Source organism: Pelecanus crispus, chromosome 5 (genome assembly GCF_030463565.1).
Source record: "Pelecanus crispus isolate bPelCri1 chromosome 5, bPelCri1.pri, whole genome shotgun sequence".
In the NCBI taxonomy this organism is placed as follows: domain Eukaryota; kingdom Metazoa; phylum Chordata; class Aves; order Pelecaniformes; family Pelecanidae; genus Pelecanus; species Pelecanus crispus.
This window is the reverse complement of record NC_134647.1, coordinates 24,405,916-24,430,138: the sequence shown is the minus strand read 5'-3', so window position 1 is coordinate 24,430,138 and position 24,223 is coordinate 24,405,916. Positions and strand designations below refer to the sequence as shown.

Below are 24,223 nucleotides of genomic sequence, written 5' to 3'. Positions count from 1 at the left end.
TCTCAAGTTGGTCCTAATCAGTATTACTAACATTTTCTGTGAGAAGTCACAGGTGTCTGCATGAGTAAGCTAACATGCAGCAAGAATGTGTTGAATTAATACTTCACTAGCTACACTGAAGTCTTGATCCATTAGTGCATTTAGATATAATTTCTAGTGCAAGACATGTAACTACATGCTTCTGTAGGAGCAAAGGCCATTAAGAAAGACATTCTTAGTAAGCACCAAGTGCACAATAACTTACTGCGCTTTTAATGGGAGAAAGCTACCAAACACCAAAGGTGACTGCATAAAGAGTTAGCACGTGGTACCTGCTACATAACGCATTTATTCCCAGGTTGCTGAAATTTAACTTCCCCGGGTAGACAGATAAACACCTAGTAAAAGTGGGACTAATATTTTTAATCAAGAAAATTGATTTTCCATATTTACATTAACACTGTAGGCATAATCATAGGATAATTCAAGCTGCCAGAAAACTCAGAAGGTCATCTTAAACAATTATTAGCTGTGCCTAAAGACTTTTTAACCAATAGGAGCCTAAATACAAAGTTAGCTTCTGTCTTCCTAGAAAAGATGGCATAGTCCTTCTGTAATTTTACATGAGAATACAAACTTCTAAACTTGTAAAGTCAGGTAAATTTCTATATCTCTTCTGCTCTGCTGGAAGTTTCTCATTAGCATTATTGCCATTTATGGTATAATAGTAATTAATCATTACTATGACTTTGCAAAGGAAGCTTTGACGCCTGGGTGCTGTTATTGGAAAATGTGCTCCAGGGTAGGTTACAAGCATCCCTACATCTTAAGCACTGGTCATCCATTCCTAGGTGGGAGCACCATGCTGGGAACTGAGTCTGTCAGGGGTGCCCAGCTATGGAGCTACAGTGTATTTCCTCCTTCATCTGGGTTTGTAGTGAGCACAGTAGGCAGGGAGCGCTAGCAAGTTCAAGCTCAAGAATGACTAGCACCATGCCAACAAGGAAGTTCAGGCAAGCCTGGAACAGGGCACCCAGGAGCTAAAGGCAGGACAAGGAGCAGGAGACCAAGGATGGACAAGGAGGGACTTGGTATAAACACCAAGCTGGAGCAAAACCAGAGAAAATATTGGACTCAAATACTATTTAGGAGTCCCCAATCACCAAACTTATCCAGGACTGGAAAGGTAAATGCATGAGCTGCTGTCCTTTTGGCAGTGAAGCTGTATCCTAGGGCAACTAGGCAGTGGTAAGAATTCAGTTCATTGTTCCTGTGAGAAGGAGGTGCAAGGTTAAGAAATTACTGCAGAATATAATTTCTAGAACTAGAGCTACATGAATTGTAGTTCTGCAGTTTCCTATTGGCAGGAAAATGCAGTGAACCTGAATAAGCAGAAAAAAATAGTTACATTAGATTTCTTAAAAGGCTGCATTGTTCCACCCCCCACCTAATGGAACAAATCAACACTCCAGACAGATTATTAGTTTAACTTCCACATCCAGAACACTTTTGTGGGAGTATTTCTTTCTGATTCAGTAAAAGAGCATTGGTCCTTAACAACAGTGTAGTGCCATCTTTCGACAAACAACGGAAAATATTCCTGATTGCTTTAGACTTGCACAGAAAAGGGTCTCATAAGAGCCCAGTACTGTTCCAAATTGTGACAATACCAATGACAGCCAGGCCATGCTGAGAATTGCTCAAATTAGGCTAATTATACTCTCAATCAGTCTCTACTTGGTATAGTGAAGAGGTTGCTAAAAATAATGATATAACTTCCTTTTGTGTCTATCATTTTACTGTAAGAAGTAGAAAGACCCAGTGTTCACACACTGCCCTGACTTGCATTCTGACCCAATTTCACTGGCGATGCAGTGCTCAACAAAGTGAAAAATCCAATTTCTGCCAACAAGAAACCTTCCCCAATCAGCCAAACTCTGGGCAAAGAATACACCACCACTATATCCCCATGCATGCTATATTCAATCAAGGTGGGAAAAAGGGGTAGTGTTATACTTCAGGTCCTGGGTAGCTATACCACTCATGTGAAGGCACAGTGAGTCGCATGTCAGAGGTACAACCCCATGCTGAGCTACATGACGGGACAATCCCAGATCTCAAACATGGGAGCAGGGAATGGGACATGATGCCTTCCCAGAAGACTCAGCTCACAGGAAGAAGTGCATGACTTGTCAGCATGAGATTAGACAACATGGGTGGGAGACTCTCTCCAGGAGAAATATCTCACCCTTTTTTTGTATTTACTCTAAATTCCCAATTTTGTAAATCCAGAATTGCCAAGACACTGAGAAATCACTTGCAATTTGGAGGGAATTTTACTTGTTCTTCTATTTCTTAACACTGAATAGGTATTACCTCCAGGCTTCTGGTCTAACACGGCAGCAGTCCCAATACTCTGCTATTACTGTAATACTTTCCCATTCTTGCAGTGGAGACTGCAGTATGCTGTTACCAGACTGCACTGTTGGTGGGTTTGGTTTGAACTTTCTGAACAAGGACTGAATTAACATATTTCCAGGGAATGAATTAACAACTCTTAGATCTTTAGCTTAACTTCATATGGCACTATTAGAAAAGACAGAGGAGACTTGTTTCGTATTAAAATGTAGACCCCTTTTCAGAGCATTACACTTCACTTTTCTTGAAATCAATGGCATGATTTGCCTCCATAGACAAAGGACAACTGAGACTAAAGGAGACACAGAGAAACATACTTGTGATAAGACAAAATATCTATACAATGTATGTCGTTATCTACCTCACCATAAGCCATACCCTTTCTTTGTACTACCGACTGGATGGTTTCAATGAAAAATCTGGTTTACCTGGTGGTTGCTTGTATCAGAAACCTTCACATCCAGTGATCCTGTCAGAACAGCATACCAGTTCGTCCCAATATCACCCTGACGGAATACTGGAAAAACGAAATCTTGTAAATAAGAGCTATCTCTAAGTTTAGCAACAGTAACAAACATTTTCCCTTATATTACTGTATTACTGTAGTCACTGCTGGCACTATAGAATTTGCCGTATCCGACTACTTACTTACTATTACAATAGTACTTCCAATGACACTGGAAAGCACATATTTTAGTAAACTGGTCAATACACTACAGAAACAATGAAAGCACATAGAATTGCTTCACTCTCCTCCCCAGTTTGCTTCTCTTTTACTTCTTTCTTAATTAAACAAAACAAACAAACAACCCCCAAAAAAGACTTTCTGAACAATGTCCCTTTGAAATTCAGAATCTTCCAATGCAGACACTGACTTCAGTAAGAGTTCTGGCTGAGAAGCAACTGCAGGACTTTGATGTTCAGACATTCCAACTGCGTGATTACGGAGCATCAGAATTCCCATTGCTCTAAGCAAACCCCAGTGCTGTATGCCTAAAGCATGCCAGATTTACCTGAGGAGCACCTGAGACTCTACCAAACACCACAGGTCTCCATCAGCTATTACCCTGGTACAGCTGTGGGAACTCACACATTGCCATCACAGGACCACCCCTTATTTCCACCTCAGCTTCACAGACCAAGCACAGCTGTCCATCTTCATCTGGCACACAGGCTGCCAGAGCAGGCACAGAGCTTTTGCACTCCACAGCAGTATGCAGCTCTGCAAATCTGTCTTGTGTTAGCAAACCACATGTTATTAGTGATATGCCTAGCCTAGGTGATACCCTTGTGCCCCTGACATCACAAAGCACCTACAAAAGAGATCAATAATACATTTACAGGGGAAGAACGAGGCTTAAGTGCAATGACTTGCTTCTAATCTTTCAACAAAACAGTGGCGGAGTCCTAAATCCAATAATGTGTGCCTTGTTACCATAGATTCAATACACACTATTTGTAGAGCAAGCAGCACTTTAGTCCTGCCTTCCCCCATGACTATGACTCTAAACATTTTTATTGCTGTTCCACTGATTGTGCTCTCATCAATCTCCTAGAGACAATCCCAGCCTAACCCCCAATTTTATCTACATAAAACAGATCATCATATGAAGCTCTCTTACATGTGATTCCTTTTTCCAGATTTTCATAATATCCACAGAGACATATCTGCTGGAGAAGGTTTGGATGAAATTTCTCAAAAGCTTTCACTTCCTTCAGTCGTGTGAATATTATATCTACATCTTCAGTGGAACGTTCCAAAGGTCTGCAAGAAAACAAAGGACAAAATTCTCAAGGGCTTTATCAGAGAAACATCCCCACCTGCATGCACCAAACTTACAAATGTTAGCATGAAACATCACACTATAATATAAACCAATTAAAATGCATTACACAGGTATACAATGAAACCCTTCCAAAACATCCTAAAAACTGTCCGTTATCAACTTGAGCATGATTATTATCATTTCAACACAGGCAGTGTCCAGAAGCCCCATTTAGCACCAAAGTCCTGCTGTAGCAATTACTGTAAAAGTATGTATGACAATACAGTCCTTATTCTAAAGAGCTTAGAGTCATATGTAGTTTTAAGTTTGTAAGGGAACACAAATAAACAGATGTCCAAACATATAAGAGGTCTGTGGAATCTCTGCTCAAAATAGAAGATCTCTACCTGGCTAAAAGGAAAGCTTTAGATAGCTCCTATATCCACATCTCTCTTCTGCATTTTACTGGGTACAAACTAACTTGAGTGTTCTGTTTTCTCACTTGCAAGCAAGGAAGACAACTTTAATAAGTACATTCTCTTTCACGCAGTTCCTGTCTCTTAATGTTGGACAAATTAAATATGCAAGCAAGAATCTCAACTCTTCATTGGCAAGGGTAAAGAGTTTTAATCCAAACATTTAAAATATTTAAAATCTATGACAGTAAGATCTTTAAAAAAAACCAAGACTTCAAGAAAAATAAAATTGTAGAACTCCAACAAAGTAGCATGTGGACCAGCAGTTCAGCAGATTCAGAAGACTACTACTTTTATGAAACTGAAGTGAATTAGCTCCATAACACACATTTTAAATGCGATTATCAAACGTTATGAATCAGCAGGTAAGCCAACCACTAACTGACAGCATTAGAAAGAATCTTTCATAACAGACTAAATGCCTACCACTATGCACAGAAAGAAACACATAACATTCCTAGGAGACCATGCTGGATCAGATGCAGAAACCATTTATGTATAAAGGGGTACCAGAAAGATAGACAACTGTCTGTGATCATTAGACCTATCACTCGCCTAAGTGCTACTAGTTAATTTTACTGACAAAAATGGTTTTAGCCAGTGGATGAGCTTCTAAATTAACAGAAGTCAGGTAGCTTACAATGAACCAAGACTAAGTTCACAAATATGTACCTTTACCATCTTATTGTTACACCTAAAGTGTAAGCACTCCTTCCAGCAGGATTATTTTTAAAGATTCCTCTTTGGAATCAAAGACTTAAGAGATCCAAATCTTTGCCTCAGTGAAGAAGCCCAGATCCTACTCACATTGAATCTGTGTCTCTCATCTTTCTTATTAAATTAAGTCTAGGAGGGATTAAATCTCTATCCTCATTTATACTCCAACTCACCTTTATTAACTACAGATGATAATAATAACTCTCTGGTGTATACAGTTGCTTCTACACCACAGTGACATCCTCTTACCACTTCAAACCACAACCAACTACAACAGCTCCCTTTTGAAATACTTCAAGTAAGATTTTCACCCATTCCTTTTTTTTAACTGTGCACTAGCTGACAGGTACTAATAAGCATTAACTCTCTTGTCAAAATCCTTTTAAGAAGATTAGGAGGTGCAGCTTGCAAACAGATTTAAAATGTTTATATAAGATCCCTACCCAAACTACACTAGCACTTGGAACGCTAACTCCCTTAATCTATGGACTCTCAAAATTAATAGCAAAACCCGACAAGGAAAAAAATGGAGATCATTCTCAGAATATCTCCTTTACCTAGAAAAACTGTGTCTGAGACTGTTTCATTCATACAGCTGCTCATAGCTGACTCCATTCAAGCCCATCAGTTAATTTGCATAGAATTGACTGTAGGATCTCAGTGTTCAGTTGTTTTAATTGTTTGATGCAGTAGGGCAGGGAAAAAGCAAACAGGGTTAGCAAACAACATGCATCAGGTTCTATAACCTTAATCAACACTGTTCTCTCAGTGCTCTTTCTGAAATGCGAGTGCAGAAATCTCTTCCACTTCTGGTCCTGTCAAAAGGACAAGATTTGGGGGGATTTAATTCATAGACTGTGTAGCTTTTTTTCCCGAGAGTTGCTGAAGGTTGAAGAGATGGGGTTTCCATCTAGTTCAGAAGAAGGTGAGAGTAGGGCTCACTTCCACTGATGTGCCAAGAAGTGTCTTGTGTCAGACAGATGAACTGCAGGAAAAGCTCTTCTGACAAAACTGCTTCATGACCCCAGTAAAGTGACTCATCATGGAAGGACAAGCATTCTCACAGGTAGCTGAGCCATGCTTTTCAAAGTTTTAAACATCAGCACAGCAGTGAGAAACCAAACTCCATATTTATTGGGAAAGAAAAACTAAAGCCGTGTGTTCCTAGTGGCTTGCTTTAGCAAGCAGCTGAGCTTTGTATTGCTTTGTATTTGGCTTGCTTTAGCAAGCAGCAGTTACTTCCACCTGGAGTACATGAAGTGGGCATTTGAAGGGGAACACATGGACATGCTCTAAACAAAAAGAGGAATCCAAACTTCTAAGCAATATGTATAGTAGTAATCTGAAAATTCTTATATTCCTTACAATGTTTCTTAATAACTCATTACTGCAAGCCATTACTGCAAGCCATTAGTTTCAGTAGCCTTTCTTCAAAACATACTGGGTTTAATATTCCTGTGTGTAACTAAATTTCGACAAATATTTTTACTGGGAGGGCACACATTTTGATCCAGCACATTTGGAATGAAGCTAGAATTTGGGAGAGTCTTTCAGTGAATGATTTAACCATTAATCTATCCTAGAAAAGGTACCTTCTCCTCCAGCTGTGTTTTACCAAAAAAAAGAAAAGCAGCAGCCAGCAGGGAAACATGCAAGGAATCTTTACTGTACCCCAGAATAGCAAACTACTAATGTCTCTCAAATGAGACACACAGACAAACACCTAGTTTAAGACATAGCTGTTTGGTTAAGATCGTGAATAAACATAAAAATGAGCTAGGATCCAAGCTGTTTGACAACAAAATGCCTTTGGATTTGATCAGTGCTCCTGGGAAGTATCCTCGATGTTTAGGAGTAAGGAATTAACTAACACTAGGTGTCCCAAGCTGAGGTGATCCTAGTCCTTACTAGGACATGGAGTTTTGCCTCTGTAAAAACTCCAGATTGCAGTGTAATAGTAACAGTAGTAGCACTCAAACTCATTTCTATTAAGTGCTTATAATCTATAACAATGAGACTGGTTTCAAAAGGAAAGTTTTACTTAGTGAGAGAGCATAATGAGAATAATCAAATGCCATGGCATCAATCAATTGCTTTTCCACATGCCTGCAAAACTCAGGCAAAGTTTGACCACTTTCTACAAAGTATCTTTTAATAAAATTATCATCATTGTAACTGTTGTCATCATCATTAAATTAACATTAATGAATCTATTTACGATGCCAAATTTTGTTTTCTATTTCCTAAGTACAAGCTGCCTAGCATGGAATAACATCAGTACAGGACAACATAAATTTACTTCCTCATCGCAGCTATCTTACTAAATTGCTGTAAACTTGGCTTTTTTAAAGCATAGTTTGGAATAATATTTAAACAGCTAATATTATGATATATTCCTTAGAACATTAATGATTAAACCTATTAATTAGGAAAGTACTACTGATGGCAGATGGAGTATTATTCAAGCTTTAGTATCACTGTAGTTACACTGATAGGAGGCAGTAGTATTAATCCAGAAAGAAACCATTCCCCAAACCTGGGAGATGGGCTGCAAAAGTCAACCCCAAGGAGGTGAATCTCCTCACACCACCTACACAGCTCCAAAAGCTTCTGGAAAGGCTTTTCCAGAGACCATATCAGAGTACCTGAAGTCACTCCTCTGTTATCACCACTGCTGTTCACTAGAGAGCAATCTCACTGAGCTTAGCCCCCTCTGCTAACTTAGTGCTGGTGAGGACGTCCTTCGGTTCTGTTCTGTGACACTGATGCTGGTATGCTACTTGTGTGCCCTCACTGCTGATGCTGCAGAGTTATAACTCAATATCCATGAGCATAACAAGTTAAAAATTGCATTTCAGTGAGACTTCAATCACCACTGGATTTTCTACTAAAGCTTCTGTCCTTTTCTAAGTGCACTCCTGTGTCGGAAAGCTCTAGCCCAATGTATGGAATAGGACCATGATGAATCTAAAAGGGTGGACAACCCTCTTAAATCAATTAAAATTCTTCAGCTCTCAACAGTTTGGTAGAGCTATCAGCTAGAGTAGAAGCATTTTAAGGCAAGGCCATCCTTCTTGTATAAAATCTATGACTCTATCCAGTGAAGCACCCACTACCAAGGCTGCCTCACCCAATTTAAAATAAATTTTAAGTAAAACAAACTGTGGAGGTGTTACATTTTTCTTCATCTTTTTTGCTTAAAAAAGCAGCTTCTTACTCCTTTTTCTGAAGTTTTCAGCACCTTCGTGGGACAGCTGCTGCTTTATCTCCATTTTCCATTGTCTGCAGGGTACAAGCCCAGAAAGAGCTTTAGCAGCTGCTGTAGTAACCACACTTCACTAACTGGCCCGGCAACCATAATTGAGAAGGTATCATGCCATGACCATAGCAAATGCCAAGACAAAACCAGGTGGGAGGAATGAGTGATTTGGAAATGAGAACTTCGGCTCAGTATCTCTTACCATGAAGGATTACGCATGGGTGACACTCCTACACCCGCCCCTCCAATCTTCAATTTAATACGATTGTCCCTAAATTTGTATCTCAACAGGGTACTACGCTGACATCCCATTTCACTGTGGCCAAAGTGAGGTGGGCATTTCCAGTGTTGCAAAGCAGGGCTACAAAATGATTAGGAAATGACAAAAAGCAAGAGTATTTAATTTATTTTCACTATCCTACAAGCCCTTCTGCTTTGTTTCACCACTGAATGCTTTATCCAGCTCCTTATTTATATTACTAATTTGCCTCTTCAGAGCATAGTAAGTCTTATCTGGCAGTACTGTTTTCACAATAGACGTCATCTATCTTCTCCTGCTTCTTCAATACAACATCACAGCATACATATACAAGTGACAGCATCAATGCTAGTTACACATCTCTATTCAATTATGTCAATAAGGCTTCTTTAAAGGGTATTTTACCCCTGATTTATTTGGTTGTGAAGATTTCAGGCATGTATTTTATAGAGATAAAACAATTTTCTTGACAATGTCTGCTTGACTATCTGTAAAAGGAGATTATAAAAAAACTTGCCAGAAGTGTATCTTCAGAAGACTGTTTCATATTTTTAAGTGCAAACTATGCAAGCTCAAAGTTTAAACACACACAGAGGATAATTGCTACAATTCTTCACATACACAATTTGGGCAAGTATTTCTGTTGATGTGTAGCATATACAGCTTTATAAAAGAAACTATTTTGATGGTGTTAAGATTAAATATTTTAATGTTTATGTATGCTGTGAAAGACTTTTTAAAGTAGAAGAAAGGAACAAATTGGAGTGTTTTGTTTCATCAAGTTTATCTAACTATAACCTATTACTTTCTCTTCTACCATGTGATATGTCCTTTTTTAGGTTCTTCCTCATAATTGGTTTGACACTTGAAAAAGAAAAAACAGAAGATATGTAGTTTTACCTTCTTTGCCAAGATGCCTCTAGAATTTTAAAACGTTTATTTCTATAACATCTGTTCAAAAATCTGAACCCTACTCTAACTGAATGAAAACACTGATGTCCATTTCCTTCCCTTGCTCTTTTTTAACTCTTTAAAAGGGCAATATTGCATTTCAGACAGCAACCAACAGCCCATGAAGGATGAGCAGACATGACACATTTCTTCCACTGGCCAGGCTGTTTGTAGAAAACAGAGTGTCACATTACATAATAGACAAATGGAACTCGTTCATCTCCGGGTTAAAACTGAAGCACCTATTCAAAGATGCAAAGGCAAACTCTATGAGCTGGAAGGTGCTAGTAACCACCACCATGGACCATTTGGTAAATTTTAATAGTATTTTAAAGTATATTCTGCTTTGAAACACGAGCAGGGAGAGAACAGCAAGGAATGCCATTGAAACCAGACCATTCCTCTGTGCTACCTGCACTTTCTCCTAGCCTTTCCTGACATGCAGAGCGGCAAAGCGGTAGGATGCAGAATACTACTAGTACCATTTTCCCTTAGTGAGAGCAAGACAACACTGAAGCACCTCTCTCCTCCAGGCAATGCTGTAAGGCTCTTTGACTTTTAATTTCTCTTTGAGAAAGGGAAGTTTAAGAGGGGGATACCAGTCACCTATCAAAGCACTTTAGACATGTGGGAAGAGATTTAAGTGCTAGATATAAATGAAGTTACTTTTAATCTGAAGTAAATGTCCAGATAAGGGTTTAATAAGTAGTATTACCAAAACCATGTTTTCAACATTCACATTTCAGCTCCTATTTCCCTTGCCATGGGAAAAGCCTCATCATGAGGCTTTCAAACAATAATCAAATTACAGTTCTTTTATTTTGATTTCCATTTTATAAGTCTTTGGGATTCTGGTTTTCACATTTCCCCTGACGCACAGGAAATAAAATTTTATTTAAACCCTGTTCCCTAGGACCCTTATACATACAAATCAGTCCAGAGTTACCAAAAAAAAAAAAAAAAAAGCAAGCGACACAAGTAAAACTGCTGGTGCTTAGTTTCCAACAAATTACTACTGTCACCTACACTCAGAACCCCTGTGATAATCTCTCATGTCCTGCTATGCAAGGCACAAGAAATGCTGTAGCTAATCCTGATCTATGCAGGTACTGATTGACCAGTCAGTTAAATGCAGACCGACTGGCTGTCAGCTTCAGTCAGACAGAATTTGTAATAGTTGAGTTCTGTCTTCCTCAGTGAGGCCCAAAAGAATGGAAATATGGGGGACTCTCCTTTACCTACACACTCATCTCGTTATTACATGACTCAATTGTATTTGTGCCTTCAACTCAGTTTGGTCAATGCACTGAAAAATTATTGGAGGATTAGACAGAGCAATCAATTGCGCTTCATTTCTTTACATACCCTGCTCTACAAATTATGCATCCTTCCAACAGGTCAATTTTCAGATCTGTATAAACAGTGGAATGGCAAAAGATGTATTTGTTAGGTAATGACACTCATAAACATTTATCCCAAGTTAAAAACACACAACCTGAACAATACAGCTATAATAGGAAACAAAACATAATAATTTTTTTCACCTTCATATGCTTTTTAAAAAGACAAAATAATTCAAGAGAAAAAAGAAAACTGCAAGGAGATTTTTCTCCTTTCATTTATGAAAATTTTTATGTATGGTGCATGCTTTGCAACAAAGGTGTGAATAAATCTTATTGAATAAACCCTCCAACTTTCATAAACATGAACTGGAGCTCAGGACAGTTAAAATTCCATTTGACAGAAGTAGATCTGGATGAAATTACATTAACCAGCACTGTAGCTTCATAATAGACATTAAAAGCACTTTAATATGAAGAAAGACTCTGAGATACATTGCAAATGAAATTTGTAATTGAACAATATGCACAAGTGATGATATCCTTTGATTCAAACTCTGGCCACTGTCATCCATCAATACACTACGCTAAACGCACCTTTACCCATGTAGGATCTGCATTGTTACAGCTAACGAAAATTTAAAACTTACAGCACCTATGAAATAACTTCTACAGATTTACATTGACATACATTTTGACAACCGCTGAATTCAAAGATGAAGTGGCAAGTCAGTTCAGAAAACATTCATTGAGGATACTGATAAAGCAGCAGGAGCAGCAAGTGATCGTGCCAAATATAGTGCAGAAAATACTAACAGAACAAAGGCAGTATCACAAGAATGATGAGCTTGTTAAATGCAACAAATTGTAAGATGCAGACAAAACCAGATGTCACACTGGATAAGAAAAATACTTGTATTTGACAAATATCTGGTGGCCACCTGACTTTGAGGGCGTGATTTCAATTAGCTGGTTTGTTGGGTTTTTTATTCCTTTGCTGGAATATGAGTTTTTGTTTTAAAAGAAATTTAATCTGCTCAGAATACAGCATTTTAGAGATCAAATCCTAACAACATGCCAAAAATAACTCAGGCAATGACAGTTTAGACAAGTTTCCAGTTTCATCTGGTAAAAGAGAAAACCTACAGTGGCACAAGTACCTCACCAATCACATGGCCACTTCACAAGACTGCCAACTAAATTTGAATATATCGTGTCCTAACAGGCATATGCACATACTAGTTTGCTCTGGTGAGCCATGACAATGTTTATACTCATGAATGCCAGGGCAATCACTTTTTGTCCCTCTTAATACCTGTCGATAGAGCAAGTATGTAACTTACTGCAACCACATGTAACAAATGGAAGTTGATACTAGGACTGCCTAAGCCCATGAGCAGAGAACAAACCAGCCTGAATTTGTTTAAAATACAACTCTTGCTCTCACTATGACTTATTTTGAATTCATATATTCAATCAAATGCACAGACGTACAAGCTTATGGCAAGCTATATTAACAATTATTTTGGTCTCTCTGAGGAGATACGGAAAGAAAAGGGGCTTTTTTATTATTCATCAAAGACTGCACCTTTGCACTGGACTAGAAAATGAGTTGCATGATGCAGAAAGATAAATTTGTTATTATTCATCACTCTCAGAAGATTGCACCTTTCCGTGAGTGCTAGAAAGCACTTAGGCTATGTCCATACTGCTCTGTCTCTGAGTTTCCACACTGCGATGCCTGCCGCTGATACATCCCCACACAGACTTGATCCAAGCATACACCAGCCTAGCCACATACTACATACAGAGAGAAAACACCAAGCACACAGGCCAACAGGAGCTGCAGTGTAGGTCCGTGATTTTGTTCAGACCCAAACTATGTGAAAAATGGTACTGTTATTTCAATGGATTTGTTACAAATAAAAAGCAAGGGTAGAAATTTAAAATATATAGAAGTCAGTGTATGTTTTACCAATCACATAAAAATATTTTTTAAAAGTAAATAAAATAGCATCATAAAGCTATTCTAAAATACTCACAATATTGCCTGATTATAAATCTATATCCCATTACCTTTGACATAATTACAGGTTATAGAGGATGACAAGCATTTTCCATATTTCTTTTACAATTCTTTCAGAATATCAGTTCTTCATTCTAGCCTATCTGCATACTCACAAGAGACCTGTTGACTACTAAACATATACAAATAACTTACATCCCAAATATATGTTACAATGAACTAAAAAACAAATCCTAACTCAAATATGTTGCTGTTACATAACTTCAGTCTGAATTTACACTCAAATCTACGGGAGCTTGGCTTAAGGTACAGATCTGAGATATCATTCTTAACGTGTTACTTCGGTTTTGTTAGATGTAAATGATGCAAGTCAAAAGTCTAACAAGGATGACAAGGATATAAAAGCTCAGTATGTACAATACGTCCTCTAAACGCCCATTCATATTTAAATAATTTATAAATAGCTGAACAAAGATCGTAACATTCTTAGCACAACAGGCTAGCAAAGTTACATACTTGCTCTATGATCTGCTCCTCCAGTCTGCTAAGGCACTGAAGGTTATATTTAATACAGAGAAAAAAACACAAGATGCCATAGGCCGGTATGAAATCCTGCAATCTCTGTTGTGAATGCTGTACATCATTAAAAAGTTTGTATCTGAATCCAATTAAAACATTTATCTGAATTCATAACTGTGATCAGGTTTAGATGTAAAGAACACTGTCTACCAGACAGTAAAGATATGTCAACATGGAAATTTCCTGTCCAGTTAGCCTTTGGTGTGAAAGAAACCACGAGAGTAGAGAAGACATTGTTCTTAAGCTAATTATACACACTTGCATAAATCAGCAACCTTCTTTTAATTATGTCCAGATAGGACACATAGAAAAATGCTAAGATGGCAGGCATGCTTCAGCTCCCTAGGAAATCAGTGGTAAGGCAACTATTTACTTCAAAGATAAAAAGACTGATTTCCTTAACACAAAAATTATTTATGTTTCCAGGTACAACCAGGATATACAGTTCCTCACGTCTAATTACCTCTCTCTCCTGCAAAAATAAAATATTCTTGATAGAGCACAGTGTTCTGACCTTTTCTGTTCCTGCTTTTCCTTCCCTTTGCACTTGTGACTTTATAGCACTGGTGACCCTAGCCCACAGTACCCTACACAGTAATAACATTACTCCTGAAACATTTTGGTGGTTCTTCATTTTTATATGTGCTCTCATTTTAGATGTTAATAGTTCTAGTTTGATATTTGACTTGAGGAAAAACATAAAGAACATATACAAAATACACCATATCTGTACATCCTGTATTTTGTTATTTCCATTTAGAGTTTAATTCTCCTTTTTCAAAGAATGAAGTTGGATAATCCATATTACATGCCATTTTAATTGTCTTTGCTGAGGCTCATCTAAAATTCTAAAGCATACCACTTTTAGAACTGCCTTTCTCCTGAAAATATATATTCATTAACTAAAACATATTAAAACTATCTTTATTATTTAATAAAAACACATGGTATCCTACAGAGGATTGACTCATTTAATGATCCTATATTTACAGAATCTACACCTAGGTCAGAAAATGCTATACGATTTTTTTAAAGGCTTAAAACACACAGAAATTACATAATAATTGAGTACACTGATAGACCATCTGTAGACAAGAAATACACTCTAGAAATACACATGTGTAAATTATTTAAAAAAGCTTTATCTAATAGTACTTAGATTCCTGTAGTGCTTCTCCAACATAGCTTTAACTGCATTTTTTAAATGGAAAACGAGAACAAAGGGTGTTAAGTGTATTTCCTATAATCACAAAGCAAAGCATGGCAGAGACCAGGAAAAAACTTACAATCTCTCATGTCTTGGGTTTGTCCTTACATCCAGATTGCCTTCTGGAAAAGGATAATCATACATAATCCTTCAGGGCACCTGGAACTGATCCTTTCCACTCAACAAACTGGTGCTAGTAGCTTACTCCAAGTAACAAAAAGGGAAGAAAAAGTTTCATCTTAATAGCTCCAGTGAAATTCCCATTATAAAAATGGTGGGCATATTAATTTTCATATAAATATAATGACAGAGATATTTCTAAATGAAATGCCTCATATGTGTTTCCTAAAAACACCATTCACTCCCCAAGGCTATCCCCCTCATCAAGCATGAACCCCTGAATTTTAGTTTACACTTTAGATCTTACAATGTATTGCCTTCAAGAAACCTGAGAAATGACAGGGTCACCTATTTAAAAGTACTGGGGCTCATACTCTGCTTCTTTACATCTGCTCAGTGTCAGTTTACAGAGTGGAGAATCAGGCCCTCTGCTTCACTTTGGTTTTTATATGGCTAGGTTACCATCACCAGTTCTGTTTGTATTTACATTTAGAGTACTTTCAACATGTATACATATTATTTAACCTCTAAGAGGTTAGTCTTCTTTTAGGTCACGTGTAACAGAGGGGGATCAGTACTAGTGGTAGGTGTCTAGACCAAAAGTTTCATCAGGTTATATAGTTTGCTGCCCAGACTGTTAAGGAAAACCTAATTAGAGGTGCAGTCCTACAACAGTAGGAGGTTACCTGGCAATGGTAGAAATGATGAGAAGAGGAAGGTTCCTTCCGTGCGCACAAAGGGTTCTCCCCACAGCGCAGCCCCAAATGGCATCAAGCGCCAAAAGCTGGGTAATGATGCTCAGTAAACCGCTATACGCCGTGGAAGTGAATTGCCTCCCATAGCTTTATTTGACCCGTACCGCCTATTTATGGTCTAAATTTTTGTTACCTATTTTCCTAGACTGCAGGAGACGCAGCGAGCGTTCAGAGATCAAATGACTTCGCTTCCGAGCTAACCCAGCACGCGCTGAAGGAATACAGCAAAGGATGTTCAAACCACCCACCATGCGACTCGACGCTGCGCGACTCGCTCTCTGCCGCAACACCCAGGGAAACCACGCCGAAGAATTGAAAAGAAATAAATAAATAATGCGCCCGTATTTTTAGAAGCGATCACGCCCCCGCCGAGCACACCTTCGCCAGCCGTAACTCCCACCCGCCCGCCCGCCCGCCCCCGACCCGCAGCAAACGCTGCCGCCGGCCCGGGGGGCGACCGCAGGCCCCCGGGACGCCGCAGCGGGGAGAAGAGGCTGCGGCCGCTGAGGGAAGCCTCCGGCAGCCTCTTTCGGGGCGGACATTTTCCCGCCCGCCCCTCCGGCCGGCGGTCCTGCACCGGCTTGCGCCACAGCCCACTCCGAGGCGAGGGTCCGTCCCTTCCCGCCCGAGCTGGGAGGCCGGGGGCTGTGAGATGGCGGGGCGGTGCGCTGAGGCGAGGCGAGGCCGGGGCCGGGGCCGGTGCGCTGAGGCGAGGCCGGGGCCGGGGCCGGTGCGCTGAGGCGAGGCCGGGGCCGGGGCCGGGGCCGGTGCGCTGAGGCGAGGCGAGGCCGGGGCCGGGGCCGGTGCGCTGAGGCGAGGCGAGGCCGGGGCCGGTGCGCTGAGGCGAGGCCGGGGCCGGGGCCGGTGCGCTGAGGCGAGGCGAGGGGCGGTGGGCAGAGGCGATGCGGAGCGCAGACCGCGGGCAGCGCCTCTGCCACGGCCCGGCAGGGCGGGACCCGCCCGGCAGCCCCAGGCCCCCGGGGCCCGCTCCCCGCCCCGGAGCTCCCCCTCCTCCACCACGTGCAGCATTTTGGGGGCAGCAGAGCCCGGCGGAGGGCAGCTGTCCCGGCGGGGGCTGCCCGTCCCCTCCGCTGCCAGGAGCGCGCCGAGCCCTCCTCCTGCCCCGCCGCCCCGGCTCTGCTTCCTCCGGGCATTTTGCTTCCCACCTGCACGCTCCTCATGCAAGGCAGGATCCGATGGGGAGCGGGGAGGCTGTCGGCGCACACACACACACACACGCGCACACATACATGCATGCATGCATGCCTGCACGCATGCAGGGGGGGCCGGTTACACGCACACAGCATCCCTCCGCAGCCGCTCCTGTGAAGATGCCGATACCTTTTATCCAGGCAAGCGATCCACTCGCCGGAGGATGAGGAATGGGAGGTGTGAGCGGCGACCATGTTGGACAGGGATCAGGTCGCCTCACACCCGGCTGGCGGCGGCTCCCCCCGCCCGCCGGTCGGTCGGCCGGTCCGTCCTCTCGCTCCCTCCCTCCGCGCGCGGCGCGATGGGCTCGCCCAGGCCCCCGCGGCAGGCAGCGGTGCGCGTGGCTGCGGGCCCGCCCGGCCGCCGCCCGCCTCGGCCCCCGGCAGCGCTGTCCCCTGGCGCCGCCGCCTCGGCCGCCCGGGAGCAGCGCCCGGCCCTGCCGCCCCGCAGCCGGCAGGCAGCGGCCCGGGGAGGGGTCGGGCAGGAGTTCCTCCCCTCCTGGAAGGTGGTGTCGTCTTCCCCCCGCTTTCGTGAGCTCCTCGGTACGCACGCTGGAGCCCGGCTTACAGGTCCCTACCCTTGCTTCACCAGAGGTGTCCCTGGCTGGGGTTGGGGGCGGTGGAAATACAAGGGTTTTAATTCTTACAAGCAGCTCAGGAGTATTTTAGCAGCCCTCCAGAGCCCTGTGTGTCTGTCCCCCCACGTAGTAGACCCACAGTAGCTGAGCGGAAGGAAGGCGCAGTCCACACTTCAGGAATTTTTCTGAAGCCTTCCTCCAGCCTGCTGTCCATCCTGTCATCGCCCGTGAAACTGTGTCCTGAAGGCTCTGGTTTATTGTAGGTGAAAAATGAGCTGGGCAGCACAGCCTGTGAATAGGATTTAGCGATTGGAAGGAACTCAGCACAGCATGAGAAAGGTGAGTCTGGTATGCGATGAAAACCATCCGCACCCTTCTGTTGTGATAGCGTGGCCTGCAGGATGCCGGTTTTTTAAGGATGCTAATGCATACGTGATTAAAAAAGTCATGAGCAGGGGAAGGAATGCAGAGCAGCAGGTTCCCCTGTTTTGCAAAGTTCTATGTGAAATATTTTCTAGAAAGTATTTCCAGCTCTAGATCATATCTTCCCAAGTAATCTGTCTATAACCGTAAGCTTCAGCTTACAGTCAACACAACCTGCCTTGAGTAGCGTGGGAGAAGGGTAGGAAGCTACACAAATCTCAGCAGGATGTTTGGGGTTACATGTAGATGATAGCAAAGTGAAACTCAAACTGTGTCTCCCTTCAGGCTTATAACTCCTCTCTGCTTTACAGTGTGGACACAAATGATTAATTCAGATGCTGATAATTTGCCAGTGCCTTTTACAGTTCTCCGTGGGCTATCTTCTCTGCCCTCTGTTCTAATCTCTTTTGCTGCACCAAGTGTAATTTTCTTACATACATACGCTACCTCACATTTGTATCTACCTTTTAACAGCCTCATTGCTGCCCCAGCTTCTTCAGCACTTTAACAGAAATAAATGTTAACATCAGGATACTGAACAGTATGATGAAAAATCTAAGGAAATATATCTAAAAATCCCCTTTGCTGAAAGGATACAGCTAAGAAATTGGCATAGCAGAGGAGAATGCCACAAAAGCCAATTCTTTCATTTTGCCTTAAAAAAATTAAAGTGCGTGCCAGAGGAATAGAAGAGGCTGCCAGTCAGTGAGATCAAAGCTGCAGCTCTTCCTTTGCTATAGTCTGTGGGGGAAAAAATGAGAAATTCTTGCATCTAAGCAATCAGTCTACTTGAGGAAGATCAATGCTATTCATTCCTCAATATGTGAGTGTTTGGGAACCAACAGAACAAGAGCTTCAAATGGAAGACATTTCAATTCTCAATTTAATGATTTATAACATAGTATGTACATTATAGATGAATCAATAAAGCTCACTAATTTTGTACTTCCATTATAAAACATTCATCACATTATTCCACATAATTACAGTTTTCCTTCCAGAGCAATCAGACAAGGCAGCCCTTACTGCCCTTTGTCCCTTCAACCCAGTTTAAGCTGCAGTAGATGCTCTTTCCTTTTAACTGGCATCAGGCCTGAGAAGGAGCCCAGAAATGGCTCGTAGCTGAAGGCCTTTATCTTTTCTCACGGGCTGTTTCACTGACACAAACAGCATCACACATACCACTACCAGCAGTTTTGTACATAGCAAGAGTGTAGCTCAGCAAAACCATGGTGCCACAACTGTTCAGTGTTCACTCCAGCCACCTCTGTCAAGTCTTCTTCCATCCTGTCCTGGTTTTGGCTGGGACAGAGTTAATTTTCTTCCTAGTAGCAGGCATAGTGCTGTGTTTTGGATTTAGGATGAGAAGAATGTTGATAACACGCTGATGTTTTAGTTGTTGCTAAGTACTGCTTATGCTAGTCAAGGACTTTTCAGCTTCCCATGCTCTGCCAGGTGCACAAGAAACTGGGAGGGGGCACAGCCAGAAAAAACTGACCAAAGGGCTATTCCATACCGTATGACGTCATGGTCAGTATATAAGCTGCAGGGAGTTGGCCAGGGCGCAGTGATTGCTGCTGGGGAACTGTCTGGGTATCGGTTGGCGGGTGGTGAGCAATGGCATTGTGCATCACTTGCTTTGTATATTATTATTGCTATTATATTGTTATTATTATCATTACTATTTTACTCTGTTTCAATTACTAAACTGCTCTTATCTCAACCCAGGAGTTTTCTCACTCTTACTCCTCCAATTCTGTCCCCCATCCTATCAGGCCAGGGGGAGTGAGCGAGCGGCTGCGTGGTGCTTAGTTGCTGGCTGGGGTTAAACCATGACACATCCATATAATGTTTAATGACCCAACCACTAGAGGACAGGATAGGCCTCCATAAAAGGTAGGAAGCAGGGATATTTCCTTGGTAAGCAGATGACTAGGAGAAAATAGGCCGAGCTTGTAAAGACAAGGCCTTTGGAATTCTCTCCTGGGATGCAATTTATGAAAACCTTTGTCGGTGCTCATGAACAGACCCTTGCCCAAGCAAACTACCTGCCCTGGGACAGCCCTCTGCAGTTACCAATGCTTTTGATTCCAAGGAATGCAGCGCCTGTAGGCATGGAGGGGATGTTGCCCAAATGCCTGGCTGTGGGCAGACACCGCTCAGAGATGTACCTTTTTTTTTTTTTTCATTAAATGAGAGTTTAACACTTTGTGGATTGTGCAAGCTAGACAGGCCCAGAGTGGGCTAGGAACCCTGGGTATATCCATACTTCATTCAGAAGTGTCTCAATTACACTGCAATTAGAGCAAGACAGCCAAAATGTACCTCTGGCAGTTGGATTATGAGTAATCACATAAGTTTCTGATTAAGACGTGAGTGAAACTTCTCACAGAAACCTAGGAAGCAGGGAATAAATATTTGATTGGTTCAGGTATCAGCCTTTGACAACCAAAGGGTCTCCAAACTGCAAAGAAATGTCAGGAATGTCAGTTCTGACTACTGAAATCAGAAATCCTGGACCACAGCTTAGTGCATGTTCTCCTGAGATAAAAGGTACCAAATAAGCAGTATATATCTCACATGACAAGTCAAATAGAATGCAGATTATCCTGTGACTCTTAAGAATTCAGACCGTAACAAGCCTAGGAAACACATAATTTGAGAATACTGGCCTTATGTTAATGGGGTCAAGTGCCCATTCACCTGTGAGTAAGAGCATATGCTAGAAGGAAAATGCTGAAGCACACTTCGTTAGTATAAGGACCATATCTCCTCTTGGTGCCTAATAGTGCCCATTCTTCATTACTCTTCTAAGTTACACACTTGTATGAAAAAGAGATGACCCAAAAGATATTTGATACCCAGGATTGTTAATGGCCAACAATGCACTTATGCTCAGTCTCACCTATATATATACACATGCCTTCTACTACAGCTTTTGTGAAGTTTCACCTGAGAAAACATAAAGGATTATGTGTCATTAAAATGAATGGTGGTGCAAAAATACCTTTCTCAGAAACACATCCTTCTTTTTCAGCATTTGTGGAACTCCACGGTAATGTTTCAGATTTAATTTCTCCCTGTTGAACAGAAGGCTAATGGGACTTTTTACAGTCTGATTTTGAGACTTGATTATGCAGCCAAAAATTTGGGATGGCAGCTGCTTTCAAAGGAGATTGCTGCTGGGAAATGGAGATTTGCCAGCTGAGGTGTGTGAAAGATCAACTGGCCTTTTAACTTTCCACAATTTACAAAGGAGTGACAGGGCCATGCAGAAGCCCTTAAGCCACAGAAAACCAGAAATCAGCCAGCCTTCAAGTTATCCTGTGCCTGTAAGACTAAGAGTCAGAAAGTGTGGGGTCCAAACTATTGTTTGCATTATGGGACATAAGGCAGATCATGTTGAATTTCATACCTTGACTATTTCTTTGCTTTTTCTTGCCAATGCAAATACTCATTCCTTCACTTTTTTACTCAAATACGGCCAAAGAGCTCTTGCTAAAATCTTACAGAAAAAAATAAATTCCCCTCAAACAGGAACTTGCTATGAAAAACTTGAACCAAAAGACTAAATGATAGTTGTTAGAGCTTGAAAAAGATTACTAAATGTATTTATTAACGTGTGCGTTGCACAGTAGTAGGGTACAAAAGAGGCCTACTGTGGAAACCACTTTACACCACTAATTATGTCAAGGACTTTAAGAAGTTTCAAGCAACTGCAATAATACTGTTAAAACAAAGAGCAGTAGGGGTTGCCCTATTTTCTACAGCAGTTTTGGATACTACATATAATACTCCATAGTAATGAAACTGCAGTTATGACATAGTGAGGAATTAGTGCACACAGAATCTATAACCTGTCCATTGGCTAGCAAACTGAAGCAATTGAATTTCAGAGCAAACTCGCACAAAACCCCAGAAGCTCAGTCTTCAGTTCTGGCCATCTGTGTTCAAGAGAGTACCTAGGGGAAACAGCTAGCTTCCAGCCACCAGTGTACTCCCCTGATTCCTATGTCTGTTGAAGTATTGCACAGCCTCAGGACTCTTCTAATTCAGACTGACTGTACTGAATCTAACTGATAGCACAAGGCATTGGCTACAATCCTTTGTCCCTAAAATACAACTGGGGTGCAGGGTAAGATAAGGCCAGCTCCAGCAGCTTTAAAACATTTAAGATTTCCTTTCTCTAGAAGAATCTCGAGTTTGTCACTTAAGCTGATTTTAAGCATGTTTTGTGTTGCTATATGGAAGCCAAATTAATTAGCATAAGTCCAGAATGAGCGCATAAATTCTACCTCAAACAATAGTTTAAACTAATGTATCACTCGGAAGCCCTGGAAGTAAAATCGAGACTGACACGACTATGATGCATGTTTAGAATCCAGCAGTGCCACATTCAGTGTGGTTAGGGTTGTAGGAAGCAAAATGTATTATCCTTTGTACATACACAACACCTACTGACTTCAAAGGAGTGATCAGGACATAGTGGAATAAAGGCAGAGAAACCTACATATGAATTCTTTTGGGATTTGTACACTGTGAGGGCTGAAAAAGATGCAATGATGTACAAAGTTAAAACCAAACACAATATATTAATAAAACTGTCCTGTAAAGTCTACAAGCAACATATTGATTCTCCTCTCCAATGCTAATCCTTAAACCCAGCATATAATGACCCAGCAAAGGCTTTTTTAGAACTAGTAAGGACTTCCTTCCCAAATTAATTTCCTGCATCATTCCCTGCTCTATCTCTTTCTTGCTCCTGTCCTCCTCACTGATTCAGGACAACTCCCCTGTTCCCTTCAAAGCACCTTCTTCAGAAATTCCATGGCACTGCAAGCCTTTCCCCCCATCATTCAGGAAACCCTTCCACCACACTTCTCCTGATAGCTCTACCATGATATTCTGGAAAAGGTCTCGGTGTTGCCAACAACAAAACAGATACAAGTGAGATAGACTGGTAAGAAACAGATACACTGGAAAGAAAACATACAGTGTACTATATAGAAGGCATAGCATGAGCACAGGTGAAAGGTGGAGAAAACACAGCTGAACTAATATTTATATGAATCAATGAAGTTCAGATTCTGTGCTCTTTAAAGTTAGTTGGCAGTTTGCTGTTGTGTTCAGCAGGACCAGAACTGTTTCCTAAATTCCTGAAAGCAAAAGATGTAACTGGATTTACAGTATATGCCCAATTTTATATATGTCTTACTAGTTGTGGAGATTTTCTGATTATAGCATATATTCTACATCTAGTGCTGTATTTTGTATGATTTGACCCATCCTTATTTGACATTGTCCTTCCTAATGAATGTAAAATAAAAGCATTGTCCATATCATAGTAAGGGCCAACACAAGGAGGATTGTATTAGTTTATACTCCTTGAAATAAAATACTCTCAAATTCATAGCATGAATTACAATGAGTCTGTGGTGCCGTTTCTCATTATGAAAACACGATCCAGCAATCACCTTTTGTATTATTACTTGGCACAGGTTTAGCAGCATGTTGCAGAGAAGTGCTATAAACATTTTTCTGTTTGATGACCAATATCAAAGCCTTTCTGTGGAGTTGCATTTTAAACAGATGGTCATTTGAATTGCACATCTGAAATCTGAGCCCATATCCTGAGATTAATTCCAAAAAGACGCAGAGAAACCACACAGTAAGAAATATGCTTCAAATTATTAATGTTGACAACGTGATGGGTATGCACAAGTTTAATATTTTTACTTTAACTACTTTCTTTTGAATAGGGGTTTTCTCCATAGGATTTTTGTCAAATTCTTCCAGTCTTACAAAACTAGATGAGCAGGGGAAACTATGAATGGGGCTATTCTGTTTAATCCACTTCCCCAGTTATGTCAAGACCTAGATAGCTGGGCTGGGAACTGAAGGCAGAATCTCAGAATCTTATTTCACAGGAAAAAGAAAGTATATTGAAAGAGAATCATAGAATCATAGAATCGTTTAGGTTGGAAAAGACCTTTAAGATCATCCAGTCCAACTGTTAACCTACACTACCAAGTCCACACTAAACCAATCAAGGGTAGACTAGACTAAACCATGTCCCCAAGTGCCACATCTACCCGTTTTTTGAACACTTCCAGGGATGGGGACTCCACCACCTCTCTGGGCAGCCTGTTCCAATTCTTG

At 41.2% G+C, this 24,223-nt stretch overlaps 1 protein-coding gene across 1 annotated transcript in view; it reads right to left on the bottom strand.

The window, feature by feature from the left end:
• RAPGEF4 (Rap guanine nucleotide exchange factor 4) overlaps nucleotides 1–17,258 on the bottom strand; it is a 161,036-nt gene extending 143,778 nt beyond the window's left edge. Inside the window, exons 1-3 of the mRNA XM_075710086.1 lie at nucleotides 17,194–17,258; nucleotides 4,020–4,162; nucleotides 2,826–2,914 (exon numbers count right to left, since the gene is read on the bottom strand). Of these exons, the coding sequence (XP_075566201.1) occupies nucleotides 2,826–2,914; nucleotides 4,020–4,162; nucleotides 17,194–17,258 (297 nt within the window). The remainder of the gene's footprint in view (nucleotides 1–2,825; nucleotides 2,915–4,019; nucleotides 4,163–17,193) is intronic.
• Between the last annotated feature and the right edge of the window lie 6,965 nt (nucleotides 17,259–24,223).